Source organism: Pelophylax lessonae (assembly GCF_965119305.1).
Source record: "Pelophylax lessonae genome assembly, chromosome: 2".
Classification (NCBI taxonomy): domain Eukaryota; kingdom Metazoa; phylum Chordata; class Amphibia; order Anura; family Ranidae; genus Pelophylax; species Pelophylax lessonae.
This window is the reverse complement of record NC_138769.1, coordinates 44,620,494-44,634,380: the sequence shown is the minus strand read 5'-3', so window position 1 is coordinate 44,634,380 and position 13,887 is coordinate 44,620,494. Positions and strand designations below refer to the sequence as shown.

Genomic DNA, 13,887 nt, shown 5'->3' with positions numbered 1-13,887 from the left:
GTGCCACTTTGTGTTGGTCTATCACAGTGATGGCGAACCTTGGCACCCCAGATGTTTTGGAACTTCATTTCCCTTGATGCGCAACTACACTGCAGAGTGTATTAGCATCATGGGAAATGTAGTTTCAAAACATCTGGGGTGCCAAGGTTCGCCATCACTGGTCTATCACATAAAATCCCAATAAAATATATTTCCATTTTTTGTTGTAACATGACATAATGTGAAATATTTTAAGGGGTATGAATACTTTTTCAAGGCACTGTATAGAGAGACACTATGGATGGCATATTGCATCACATCATTTGCTGCACTGTCACAATGCTTTCTTCTGTCCCCCCATATACTTTGCATCTTGCCCAACCCTGCTGCCTGATTTGGAAGTGCTGTGGAAGGCATTCTATTTGAATGAACTTATTGTACCTTATCCAATATTGCTGCACTTTCATGCTACTTGCCTCTCCCCTTCTAACCTTTGCATTCTGCTGGTCCCCCTGCATGATTTAATGGAGGTATGGAGAATGACCATGGAAGACATTTGCATGAACTTGTGCTTTATTGCTGCTTGCTTTTCTCCCTCCATTTACTGAACTGTGCTTAATACTAAGCTGCAGCTTGCCTAGGTATATCCTTTGTGCCGCTTCACTACTCCTGAGCCACTCTTCATGCTTCCATTACTTTTGCTGTAATTTATTGGATTTATATCACCTTGGTGAAGATTAGGATGGAAGCCATATTTTCATACCCGGCTGCGATATTATGCTGCTTAAGCCAAATGATTTGCACAGAGGTATAATTTGCAATCAAGTATATGGAGGAATTTGGTTTTAACATCCATTGTCATCTAAAGTAGGGATCAATTGATATCGTTACCGATATTTTGGTCATTGCATATATCCGTATTGGCCGATATCTGCCGAAATTTTCGGACGTTTAAAAATGTATTTTTTTATTTTTACACAGGTACTCTTGAGGAGGGATCTGGGGGTCTAAAAGACCCCAAACCCCTCCTCTGCACTTAAAAGCATTCAAAATGCCAAGTTTGGCTGTTTTGAATGCTGTCATTTTTAATCTGGCGCCGAGTACCCAGAAGTGATCTCATGACATCACTTCCGGGTTTGTACATGGAGGCCCGATCAGAGCCGAGTGCGGCTTTGACTGGGTCTTCTGCAGCCGTGCAGGTAGGATGCCCGAGATTCCCGGTGGGACGGAAGACCCGGGCGAGCCACGGAAGGCAGCGGAAGGTGGGGGTGGGCGTCCCCTCCTGCTCCTTGTAATGACAGCCGAGCGGCTTCTCAGCCACATCGGTTGTCATTACAAGACAGCCGACCGTCGGCTATGGACGCCGGTACCGGGGTGATGCCTCTACCTCAGGGGCTGTCAAACTATGGCCCTCCAGTTGTTCAGGAACTACAATTCCCATCATGCCTAGTCATGTCTGTGAATGTCAGAGTTTTACAGTGCCTCATGGGATGTGTAGTTCCGCAACAGCTGGAGGGCCGTAGTTTGAGGATCCCTGCTACCTGCAGGCATCACTCCGATACAGCCCTTTCCAAAATATTGGCAATATCGGTAACCTCAGGGGCCGATTCCGATTATCGGGGAAAGTGAAGATCGGCCCTCGATATATCGGCTGTGCCGACAATCAGTCGATCCCTAATTTAAAGAGTAACTCCAATTTTATTTAAAAAAAAAAAAAAAAAAACATTCCTCTCTGAGTGATCTATGTACATTGCAAACTTTGTTGCTGATTCCTACCTTTTGTTATTCTTAAGGAATAGCGGTTTGTTTGTCTGTACCTATGTGCAGAATGAATCTGTATGGGAATGGTTTCATAATTATCATTTAGCTGCTGCACCTGCAGGGCTCCAATGAGGAAAGTGGTAGGGTCTGTAGACGTGATTTTTGTTTAGAGAGGATTTCATTGTGTGTATAATTGGGATTTTGAATAAAAATTTTTCTGAATGTTGTAATTTTGCGGTTTATATTGATTCCAGCCCCGAAGGCTCATGTATATGGTCACTTTATTGGCAGAGTTTTATTCGCCTGTCTGCCAATTACTCTTTATGATGTGGCTTTGACTATTGAGCCCCCACTATGTTAAATTATTGTATTTAGTGAGCCGTAACCATTGTGTTCATCTCATTCAAGTAAGTTCCCTTGTTTTTACCATGATTAGTTGACATCTATGATCACCAAGCAATTTATTAGAAGCACTATACTAATACTGGGTCACGTCTTCCTGGTCTTTTAAAACAGCCTCAATTCCTCATGCCATGGATTCCACATTCCATAAAACGTTCCTTTGAGATTTTGGTTCATGGGGACATGATTGCATCAGATTTGTCAGCTGTCAATTTCCCATTCTACCACATGCCAAATAAGTTCTAATGGACTCAGATCTGGCGATTGGCCAACCATCTGTGTCTCTCAGCAGAAATGAAGATCAGGCTACATTTTTCCAGTCTTCATTCATCTAGTTTTGGTGATCTGGTGCCCAGTGCAGCCCATTAGATTTTGTTATTGGCTGACAGAATTGGAACCCATCACTATCTTCTACTGTTGTAGCCTATTTGCCTCAAAGTCCAACATATTGTGCATTCGGAGATGTTGGTCTACTCAGCACAGTGGTAATGAGTTGTTATCGGAGTAGAGTGACATTTTAAACCAATCTTACCATTCTCCGACGACTTCTCTCACCAAAAAAGGCTGTTTGCAGAACTGCCATTTAATGGATGTTTTAGGTCCCCCCACCATTCTATATAACCATTTCTGGATCAGAAGATTTTCCCCCTTAATGACCAGTCCATTTTTTGCAATACGGCACTGCGTTAATCTAAATGACAATTGCGTGGTCGTGCGACACTGTACCCAAAAACAAACTGATGTCCTTTTTTTCCCCACAAATAGAGCTTTCTTTTGGTGGTATTTGATAATTTCTGCGATTTTTATTTTTTGCGCTATAAACAAAGAAGCGACAATTCTGAAAACAAACAAAATGTTCACTTTCTGCAATAAAACACTCCCAATAAAAAAAAAATTTAAAAAATCAAATATTTTTATCATTTCAGGCCAATATGTATTCTGCTAAATATTTTTGGTAAACAAAAAATCCCAATAAGTGTACATTGATTGGTTTTTGCAAAAGTTATCACGTCTACAAACTAGGGGAAAGATTTATGTAATTTTTATTTTGTAAGATTCTGGTACCTCTGGTACCCTTATTTTCCACTTTTCTTTCAAATATGCGTCCCACCTTTCTAATTAGGTGGTACGCATACACCTTTAAGACGGATGACGTCATCGCCGAGCGCCGCAGAGCGGCTATTTCAACCGCCGGCGTTCTCTCTCACATCGTTCGTTCAACCTGCCGTGTGTCCACATGCTTACAAGCTTACCTTGCTACCGGAACCTCCAGCTATTCCATTTTACTTGGAAACAGACCGGAACCTCGCTACCGATCCCTGTATCTCGCTACTGGATCACTCCCTTACTACTGGACCCTGCTACTACTAACTTTACTAGTGATAAGTACCCCACAGGGGAATCCTCCATAACCTTACTTACACTATCTACCTCTGCACATAAGGACTGTTACTATCTATGCATACTAATTCTATCATCTGCACTGTTACATAGATTGCTAGCTCTTGAGTCTACTACCATCTATCCTTGCACTGGGTTAGTCTATCCTGTATTTGTCATCTGCTGTCCTTACCACCTGTTACCATACTCGATTACTAACCTATCTGCATTCTACCTAATACCATCTAATACTCTCCTGAACAATTCTATCAAGTGCTTGCCATCTCTGTCACTGTTCACACCTGTCCCTTCAGCACATCATCTTCATACTGTTATATACATCCTATCACTCCAGGAACATCTTATTGAGTGTGTATATCTGTATGCTGAAGCTGAAAAGCCCACAGTGATGAGTCTGGAGAGTTGGATCTGGTTATTCAACACATCTCTACATGACTACTGAGTGGAGATTCTGCAGCTTCAAATCCAGCCTACTACAAAAACCCAGGAGCATTACATATTTATTCATTCATTTATTTATTTTACTAGTAATGGCGGCTATCAGTGATTTTTAGCAGGACTGCAACATTATGGTCGACAGATCGGACACCTAATTGACATTTTTGACCAGTGACATTACTACAGTAATCAGTGCTACAAATATGCACTGTTACTGTAATGATGACACTGGCAGAGAAGGGGTTAACACCAGGGGCGATCAAAGGGTTAAATGTGTCCCTAGGGGGTGCTTTCTAACTGTGTGGGGGATGGGCTTGCTGAAAGAACACAGAGACCTGTATTCCTAAACAGAAGGAACACAGGAACCCTGTGTTCATTACTGACAGAACAGCGGTCTGCCCTGTTTACAACAGCAGACTGCAATTCTGTTTCCACGGGGAGCGCTTGCAGGTGCCCGGTGGCAATCGCAGCCGACAGACCCGCTGATTGGCTCCCCATGTAGCCAATTGGCAGGTGTGCGCGCTTGCCCCCACTAGCAGTCCCGCAACGAAACGGTGTACAGTTACGTCGTTTCGTGAGACAGAGCCGACTTTCCGCAGTATATATATATATATATATATATATATATATATATATATATATATATATATATATATATATATATATATATATATATATATATATTACATACATACATACATACATACATAATATATATATATATATTAGTGCAAGTGGTTCAACTTTTGAGACTGTTGTGTAAGAATTCTGTGAGATCAACTTTTAAAGAAATACCTAAACCAACCCATCTGGCACCAATATGGAACAGTTAGGATCACATTTTCCCCGGTTCTGGTGTTTGATGTGAACTTTGGCTGAAGCTCATGACCTTTAGGCCTCATGCACACTGGAAGTTATCAAAACGTCAGCAGAAAGCTGTAGAAGTTTTTCAGCTTTTTTGCAGTAGCGTTTTTCAGTGTTTTTTTTAGCTTTTTTCAGCCGTAGCGTTTTTTAGCAAAACTATACTCCCACAAACGTTGATATATGCCGAATAGCTGCGTTTTTTTGGCGTTAGAGCTTTTTACAGCTGCCAAACTCCTCTCCTAACCTCCTAGTTCTGGGTTTTTTTCCAGCCTGAAAACGCTCCTGCCAAAAACTGCTGATAACAGCCTATGTGTGCATGGACACACAGGATAACGTGCTGGGGAGTTTACGGGCTGCAGAAAAGAACGCTGTATGCCAAAAACAGGGGCTGTAAAAATGTCCCGTGTGCATGAGGCCTTACCTGCATCATGTGTCTGATTAGATAGATGTGTGGATAGGAAGGTGTACAGCTCTTCCTAACAAATTGCTCAAGGAGTGCAAAAGACGCCCAGACGCTGTCTTTTGATGACGAAACGTTGGCGACTCCAGACGCAACATCCACACGCCCCTTCTCTGAGCCGGCTACTATTCTCTATCTGACTGGATACATGCGGGACGCCGTGATATTATCTCCAGCCACGATCCTATATGTGCTTGTTTGTACTACATTTATGTGAGTAGTTTTTCTTAAATAAACTACACCATTGTCATTTATGGGATTACGCTATGGTCTTTTGCACATTCTTTTTCTATATATCCATCTGACCTTTATGGAGCTTCCTTGAGGGATTAACCATTCCACGTCGTTTCCTATGGTTTCTTGGAGTTCCTAAGATCTATGTGAGATGCTGTATGCTTCTTGGAGTTCCTGAGATCTATGTGATGCTTTATCTGGCGAGGCTTTCTCATTCATTTGAGTAGCTTTTTGGTAAGCTGCTTCCCATATTAGTGCACTGTGGTGTCCCCACTCTACACATTCCCTGGGTGTCACAGGAAGGAGGGGCTGTCACCACAATTACCTTCTTTGATTTGGATTTATTTGGACTTTCCTTGGGACTTTTTAGTTACTTTACATTTATTTCTATATGATTTTTCACAATCTCATTTGAATGAACTTTTGTTTCATTTTTTTGTCACTGTTTCTATTATCAGTTTTAGGTTTAGTGCTGCACTTTTTGTGAATTACTCAGGGAGTGTATACTAGTTCAGAGAAAAATGTGTTCCTCAAAGCAACCAACCGGTTCCTATATGTAATTTATACAGGGTAGGTTGGATAGGAAATGGTAGTTTCCAGCTAGTGGCTACGGAGACAATAGTCAGTAGGTGTGAAAGACACAAAAGACCAATTGTCACATCGTGGACAAAGAGTTCAAAGGAAACCTCTCGGAGTAGCATTATGGAAACTTCCACTGACAACTTATTTTTAGAGGCGTAAACTCCAGAAATACTACCTGGGGAGTTACTGACTTGGAGCGAGAAGGCAAGGCGTGAGAAATTATACTGGCTCTATGCTCGTTAGTGACTCAACAAGGAAGAGGAACACAACTCTTGACTTTAGCTCCAAATGGCTCTTTCATTACAGATCATTTCTGCCCTGCAAAGTTGCAGCTATTTATTTCCCTTAAATATCTACATCAGCATAACACAGACCCAAATACTGCATTTTCTGGCGTATAAGACTACTTTTGAACCTCAAAAAAATCCCCCAAAAATGGGGGGTCGTCTTATACGCCGAGTATAATATCTCCAAGGTAACCTAAGTATAAGTATTACCGGTAGATGTAATCTCTCAAGACGCTGGCTGTGTGGGAATACTGTACTGGTATACCGTATGTACCGTAGCTTCGGCTACATACAGTGTACCGCACTGAGCCAATCAGGGAGAGCGATGTATTCTATTATTGAATGCAAAGCCTGCTCGGATTGGTGGAGTAACATCAGCCCGCCTCTCTGACTCTGCTAATCCGAGCAGGCTTTGCATTCAATAATAGAATACATCGCTCACTGTGATTGGCTCAGTGCGGTACACTGTATGTAGCCGAAGCTACGGGACATACGGTATACCGGTACAGGATTCCCACACAGCCAGCATCTTGAGATTACATCTACTGGTAATACTTATACTTAGGGTACCTTGAAGATATTATGAGAGATTACATGTATTACAGTACTTGGGGTACCTTGGGGATCTATGAGAAATCTGATGTTTTTCAATAGTGTTGCCTTGCTTCGGAAGGGGGTAGTCTTATACGGCGAATATAGCCCAAAACCTATGTTTTAATTTGAAAATTAGGGGGGGTCGTCTTATACGCCGGAAAATACGGTATGGATCTCACCGGCCATAATGTTTTAAGCAAAAAGTCAGTTCCTGTAGATCTATCCCAACAGGGTCCCAAAAGGTTTTTGCTATATAAATGTGCAATAGTAAAATAAATGGGAGTAAAAAATCCAGTAGGAGAGGCTGGTCATGTGATTTGGAAAATTGTGTTTAGCTATAAACCTTAACAGAGTAGCAAAAAGTTGGGAAACACAACTAGAATTTTGAGGGTACCCACAGGTTGACTGTAGATAGCACTGGATACAGAGTCATATATAGACCTTGGTATCTAGGGTCTTGGATAGGTATGAATAAATGCAGGGATGGTTGAAGTTTGTCAGGTTTTTCATGTACAGTACAGTCTGGGTTTCCATTGGGGGGATCCCCCACTTCTTATCCAAAAGACAACAGAAAGTGAGAAACAAATCTTTCAGACAACAGATCAACCCATACACACAGATTACGCCATACACAGACCACCCATGCACAAACGCACCTGGTAATCCTTAATATTGGCCGGTTTGGTGCTTAGCTCCACGGTGGGTCGGACACAACTCATGAGGTTCTTCATTATATCCTCCAGGGTTTCCATGACTACGCTGGCTCCAGGGGTCTACAAACAAGATAAATAAATGACGTATAGAAGAGAAAGCTTCAACCATATGCTGCAATCAAAAGGAAAGTGATTACTTCTGGTGGGCAACACAAAGGAAACCTGTGTGGAGAGAATGGTAGCTACCTGACAGCCAGGATGATGTCTTTGCTTCAGTACTATAAATTCGTGTCCTGTAGAGCAGTTTTCCTCAACTCCGGTCCTCAGGGCACACTAACAGGCCAGATTTTAAGTATTACCTTGGGGAGATGCAGACTAGAATACTGCAATCACTGAGCAGCAAATTATATCACCTGGGATGTATTTCAGTTATCTTGCAAACCTGGCCTGTTAGTGGGCCCTGAGGACCAGAGTTGAGAAACACTGCTGTAGAGGTAAGGAATTGTGACTTTCCCTTATCACTCTGAAGCAAGGGCCAGCCAGGTAGCATTTTCAGGAGGCCACCAATGGCTGCCCACATGACTATGATTGACTTGGAGCTCCCTCTCTTCACTCTTGGTGGTGAACGGAGTGGTTGGGGATTAAAGGCAAGAGAAGAATAGGATACTACAGGGGCTGGCTTTGAAGTGCACCGGTTTCTTTCCCCGTATGCATCATTCAAGACAGACCACCAGCAGGTAATACTTACCCTTCATTTACCTCCTTGCTGCTATGTTCATTCATTGCAGATGGGAGAGTAAGCCATAGCTAAGCTTTTAGTCAACTCAAAAGGTGGCCTACAAAGGCCTGAGGATCCCTCCTGTTACCCTCTGACAATCCTGAACCTATGACCAAGAGTCAGCACTGTCAAGTGACAAAAGGGGAGATTGGGTCAAATGAGAGAAGATATCTGGAGTGAGTGCATGGTTTTCCATTAGACAGCCGACTCAAAGTCGTACATTATGAGAACATAAAGTAAAGCACAACTCTCATGTAGCACTGCAAATTCCTGAGCAAATATGTACCGGTACACACATTTGATAACATTTACAGCAAGGGTTTTTTTTTGCCATTTTAAATATTATCAAGGTACAATAATGATTACAAACTCATGTCACAGAGGGATGAAGGCATGCCGATCAGAAGATTCATTAAATACTGCGGGTGGACACTTTCTTTGCAGAAAAAATAAAGCTTCAGTCATACATTACCATTGTGTCTTAAGTATCTTGAAATACCAAATGGGCCCCAGTAGTGTTGAGCCAGCGAATATGCATAGGCTAGCAAAGCACTCCAAGAAAGGCCTGAGACAACCTTTCTCAACCAGGGTTACATGGAACACTCAGGAGTTTGCTAGGGATTGCTTTAGAAATTAACAATTTCTGTCTATCCAATAAAGTAACTACTGAAACCAAAGATTTATTTTTTGGTATCTGTAAGGGTTCCGTCATATAAAAAAAAGTTGGGAAAGGCTGGTTTGAGAGATTCAGTGGGCTTGATTAAAGAAGAAATAAAGTCCTCCATTTTTTTTTTTACTTTTTCTTCTTCCCTGCAAAGTAAATGCATAATGTGGTAGTAAGCATCGCATACTAGCACATTATGTGACACTAAAGCCCCGTACACACGATCAGATTATGGAACGATCTGTCGTCCGTTTTTTGTGGCATGTTAGTCTGATGTGGAAAGTGAAGGGGTTATTTTCAGACGAATTTTCCCGTATGACAGAATTCTACTTCAGAAGTGATGTCATGTGTTGGATTGCTTTGTATGTGTTCTTTCGTCTCTGAGCATGCCTAGTCTTGCTCTTAAGATTTTTTTTCCGTGGAAATCTGTACTAATGAGACGAAAATCGGACGTTGTATTACGGACGACAAAAATTTTATAGCCTGCACATCAGGATTTTGTCAGCCGAAAATTTGGAGTTGGCTGTCGAAAGACCCATACTAACAATCCGAAAATCGGCAGACCGGTCGTCGGACGAAATTTCCCTTCCGAATTTCTTATCGTGTGTACAGGGCTTTACCTGCAAACGAAGCCCACGTTGTCCCCGCTGGAGGCCGCATCCATCTTCGCCCATCTTCCTTCCAGGTCTGTGGACTCTGGCTGTATTACTGTCCGGTACCACGTGACGTAACTCCGTTTCTTCTGGGGGCCGTTTCTTCAGAGCGCAAGCGCCGATGACGTCATCGGCTGCATGCAATGTGAATATCTCCTAAACGGTGCAAGTTTAGGAGATATTTACAGTACCTATAGGTAAGCCTTATTATAGGCATACCTATAGGTACAAGTTATAAAGGTGGGTTTACAACCACTTAAACTAAAGCTGGAGTGCGCAAAATCTGGTGCAGCTGTGCATAGTAGCCAATCCGCTTCCAACTTCTGCTTGTTCAAATAAACTTTTACAACAAAAAAAAAAAACTGGAAGCTAAATGGTTTCTTTGCAGTGTCTTGAAGCTTTACCATCCTGCAAAAACCTGATCAAATTTCTGGGGGCAACCTGCTGATTTACACATAAGGTTCCTTTCACACAGGCGGTGCGCCTGACTGAGTCCGTTTTGATCAGCGGGGATCAATCCGCCGATCCCCGCTGAGCAGACGGATGACAGCTCTGTCTCCGCTCACTGTGCAGAGACGGAGCTGTCAGAGTCCCGCTCTCCTCTATGGGAGATCGGATGAGAACGGACCGCCTGTCCGTTCTCATCCGATCCTCCAGACGGATGGAAAATAGGGTTTCCATCCGTCCGGTTTGGGAAGCAGCGAGTGTCAACGAAGATATCTCTGCTGACATCCGCTGCTCCATAGGGAAGCATGGAGCACCCGATCAGGTCCGCCTGAAAAACTGACAGGCGGATCGGATCGGAAAGCCCGTGTGATAGGGGCCTAAGGGGTAGATTTACTAAAACTGGAGCACTCAGAATCTGGTGCAGCTGTGCATGGTAGCCAATTAGCTTTCAACTTCAGCCTGTTCAATTAAGCTTTGGTAATAAAACCTGAATGCTCATTGGTTTCTACGCAGAATTGTACTATATTTTACACTCTCCAGCTTCAGAAAAAAAAAAAACGATATGTCCGAAACATGGGGTTAATTAGCCTCCTCCACTCATTTATTGTGGAGGGCATTTCTCTTTTGCAGTGTATGGCTAAGCTGATAGTTTTAATAAACCATCTTAGAAAAGACTATACATTGCCTTTAAGGTACTGTTCTGACCCCACAGTCTGCTCAAGCAGAGAGGTAAATAAGCCTTTCTGAAAATGAAAAAGAACCCTTCTGGGTAAATGGCCTTTATGAAGAAGAGAGCAGCAAAGACCTGCAGAAGAAAACATTGTGAATGCTCTCCTATCCGCATACGCCCGGAAAAGCCAAGTGCAGGAGTTCAAAAGCATTTTATCTGCAGTAAAAGCGTTTTGTGCCAAGAGCACTTAGCACACAGCAGTTTGGCATAATGACCAATGTGCAAACACTGAAACCATTATCCATCTGCAAAGTCATACTTCTCTGCGGCTCAGGAAGCTGCATGATCTCATCACTTTTCACTGTGTTTAAGGCACAGACACTTCCCTTTTTCTACTCGTCTTTGAAATCATGTGGGGTTTAGGCCTGGAAGGAGGAACGAGTCTTCTGCTCCTAATGTTCAGTCCTACTTAAAGTGTATCAAAACCAAATTAAATTGCACCTGAGGTCGACATTGGATTGATGGTCAAGCAGACTCCCAGACGGCCATGTTCTCACTATTCTACTTTTCCCTCCGTTTTCTTTCTTTCCTTCCCCTTTATTTGCTTTCATCTTTTTACTCTGGTACACATTATACTTTTTTGGTCCTCTAGTCAGACCTTTATTCTCGATTTAAGGTTTCTGTCTGAGTTTTATATGTGATAAGCTACTCTAAAGGGTATAACATGAAACGATACTTCCAGTTTAGCCTATCTCTTGGTCATACGTCTGTGATAACGCCCTGGAGGAGGGCGAAACGCGTTGACGCAATTTCCGGCTTACGCTAGAAGCACACGTCACTTCTGGTCATGGTGGAACACAAACCGGGACCAGCGCAGCCCATGCGAACACCGATAGCCCGGAAGCTTCTCTCTGTCTAGGAGATCGTTGTTTTACAAGGCACTATTATCATTTCTAGAATGGGAGTGTTATCTTATTTTTTATTTAATAAATGTTTGAAAACGGGATTACACTATTCTGAGTCCTTCCTATGATCTCATGCATACTGGCCCACCAAGGAAAGATTGACCACCGAAGTATGAAAAACCAGCACCACAAGAAAGATCCCATTCCACACCGGACTAAGTGCGTTTGACCCACATGCAATATTGCTAAGGGGTCCAGGCAGTCTGGTAAGTGGAAGTATCCTTGGAAAGTGGACCCTTGCACCATTGCACCTTATTTTTTGGCACGGATTGTCACTTATATGGACTAAGGAGCACCTAAGCACATTGCACTTTTCACTGGCAATTTGCTTAAAGGACTATATTGTGTTTTGGGACTTATATATATTTGTCATTTATTTTTTGCATTTTTTTCACTGGCAACTTGCTTGAAGTATTGAATCATTTGGGATTATATTTATTTATTTATTTAAGGTAATATATGTATGCACTATTTGGAGGTTTACTAATTGCAATTTTGCACTATTTCATTTGCGTTTGAAGCACTTTATCTTCATCACATATTTATGGTGCCAAATCATTGCAATTTTGCACATTTGTACCATTGCACTTATTTAATAATATACACATTTTCAGCACCAATCACTTTACATAATAGCCCTTTGGGATATTTCATGATATATCCCTACTTGCGCTGTGCACCTTTTTTTGTCATTTTAAAAATATTAGTATTTTTGAACAGCAGCATTTAGGACTGAGTGTTTATACCCATAGCGCAGTATTTATTACCATTTTAAACTGGAAGTGTTGCTGGAGGAAGAGCTTATGGCTCGTGGATTTTTTGTCTTTATTACTCCTGCCAAAAGTGAGTACCATATTTCTTGTTGCTTTTAACAATAGATTAATCGTGAAACAGTATAAGTCTATGTGGAGCCTTCCCATTTTTATACACCATCCATATTGAGGTGATATCCGGATTATCTATTGGACTTCGGCTGACCAAACATCATTCACCATAGAGGGTCATCTGCTGAGACCGCCCCAGGAGATCTCCCGGAGGCACCAGGCAGCTCTAAACTATCCACCTATGCTGTAACCTTACAGCTGTAAGGTGAGGGATAGCGCAAACAGAGGTGTCACCACGTTGGATAACTGAGACATCATTCACTTTTTTTAATTGGTGTTGGGATTCTACCCCGTCACCGACTTGAATTTAGAGTCCACTATTCCACTGTTTTGTTATATGGACATTTTATATATTTTTTATGTTTTTTACTGATGGACACAAGTTGATCACCATATGGTTTTTATATGATTTTGGGTGGAGGATTGTACGCCTGCCTGACCCCGCTGCTGGACTTACAATACGGACCCGAACTGAGGTCCATTTGTGTTCTGGCCTTTTCTTGGAGTATAGTTGAATACGTAATGCTACATGGCTTACCATGTTGATTTAGTTCCTCATACCCATCTATGGACTTTCCATGTGCTGGGGGTTGAACCCCTCATCCTTCACTTAGGTTATGGTCACCATTGTTTTTACACGGACTGAGATGACAGTTCTATTTTTCTATTTGTTTTTGCTACCCTATATTGTCCTATTGTTATTTGAAATTTCAATAAAAAGATTGAAACAGAAAACAGAATTAAATCTGAACATATGCAATGCTCCAAAGATGATAGTGGGCTGGCCCTGCTCAACCCATGGTTGTATTCATGGGCTGCCCAGCTGCAGCACTTGCTTGGTACTCTGTGTACGGTAGATGACCATGACAGCTCTAATTCTAGGTCGTCGGTAGCTTTATACTACCCGCAGGGAATCTAATTCACAGGCCCTTAAAGCTAAGGCCTTTGGAAAGCCGCACTAAGCCTATCCCATGCATATAACCTCGTTCAGAAAATATCAAATAGGACCTTCAGAGGGTTAATGGGTTTACTGAATTTAGTCTCGTCCGGCAGAGCTATATAGAACAGGCAAAGTTGCAATATGGTGCAAGGTATATGGCACTACACACCTTTGACATTTATTTCACAATGGGGTTCTTTTGTCTTTTGCTGATCTACAGACGATATTTAA

The 13,887-nt window shown here is 42.1% G+C and overlaps 1 protein-coding gene across 1 annotated transcript in view; it reads right to left on the bottom strand.

The window, feature by feature from the left end:
* Nucleotides 1–13,887, bottom strand: part of C2CD2 (C2 calcium dependent domain containing 2) — a 184,781-nt gene that overhangs the window by 67,602 nt on the left and 103,292 nt on the right. The window contains exon 5 of the mRNA XM_082246288.1: nucleotides 7,659–7,775. Within this exon, the coding sequence (XP_082102414.1) occupies nucleotides 7,659–7,775 (117 nt within the window). The remainder of the gene's footprint in view (nucleotides 1–7,658; nucleotides 7,776–13,887) is intronic.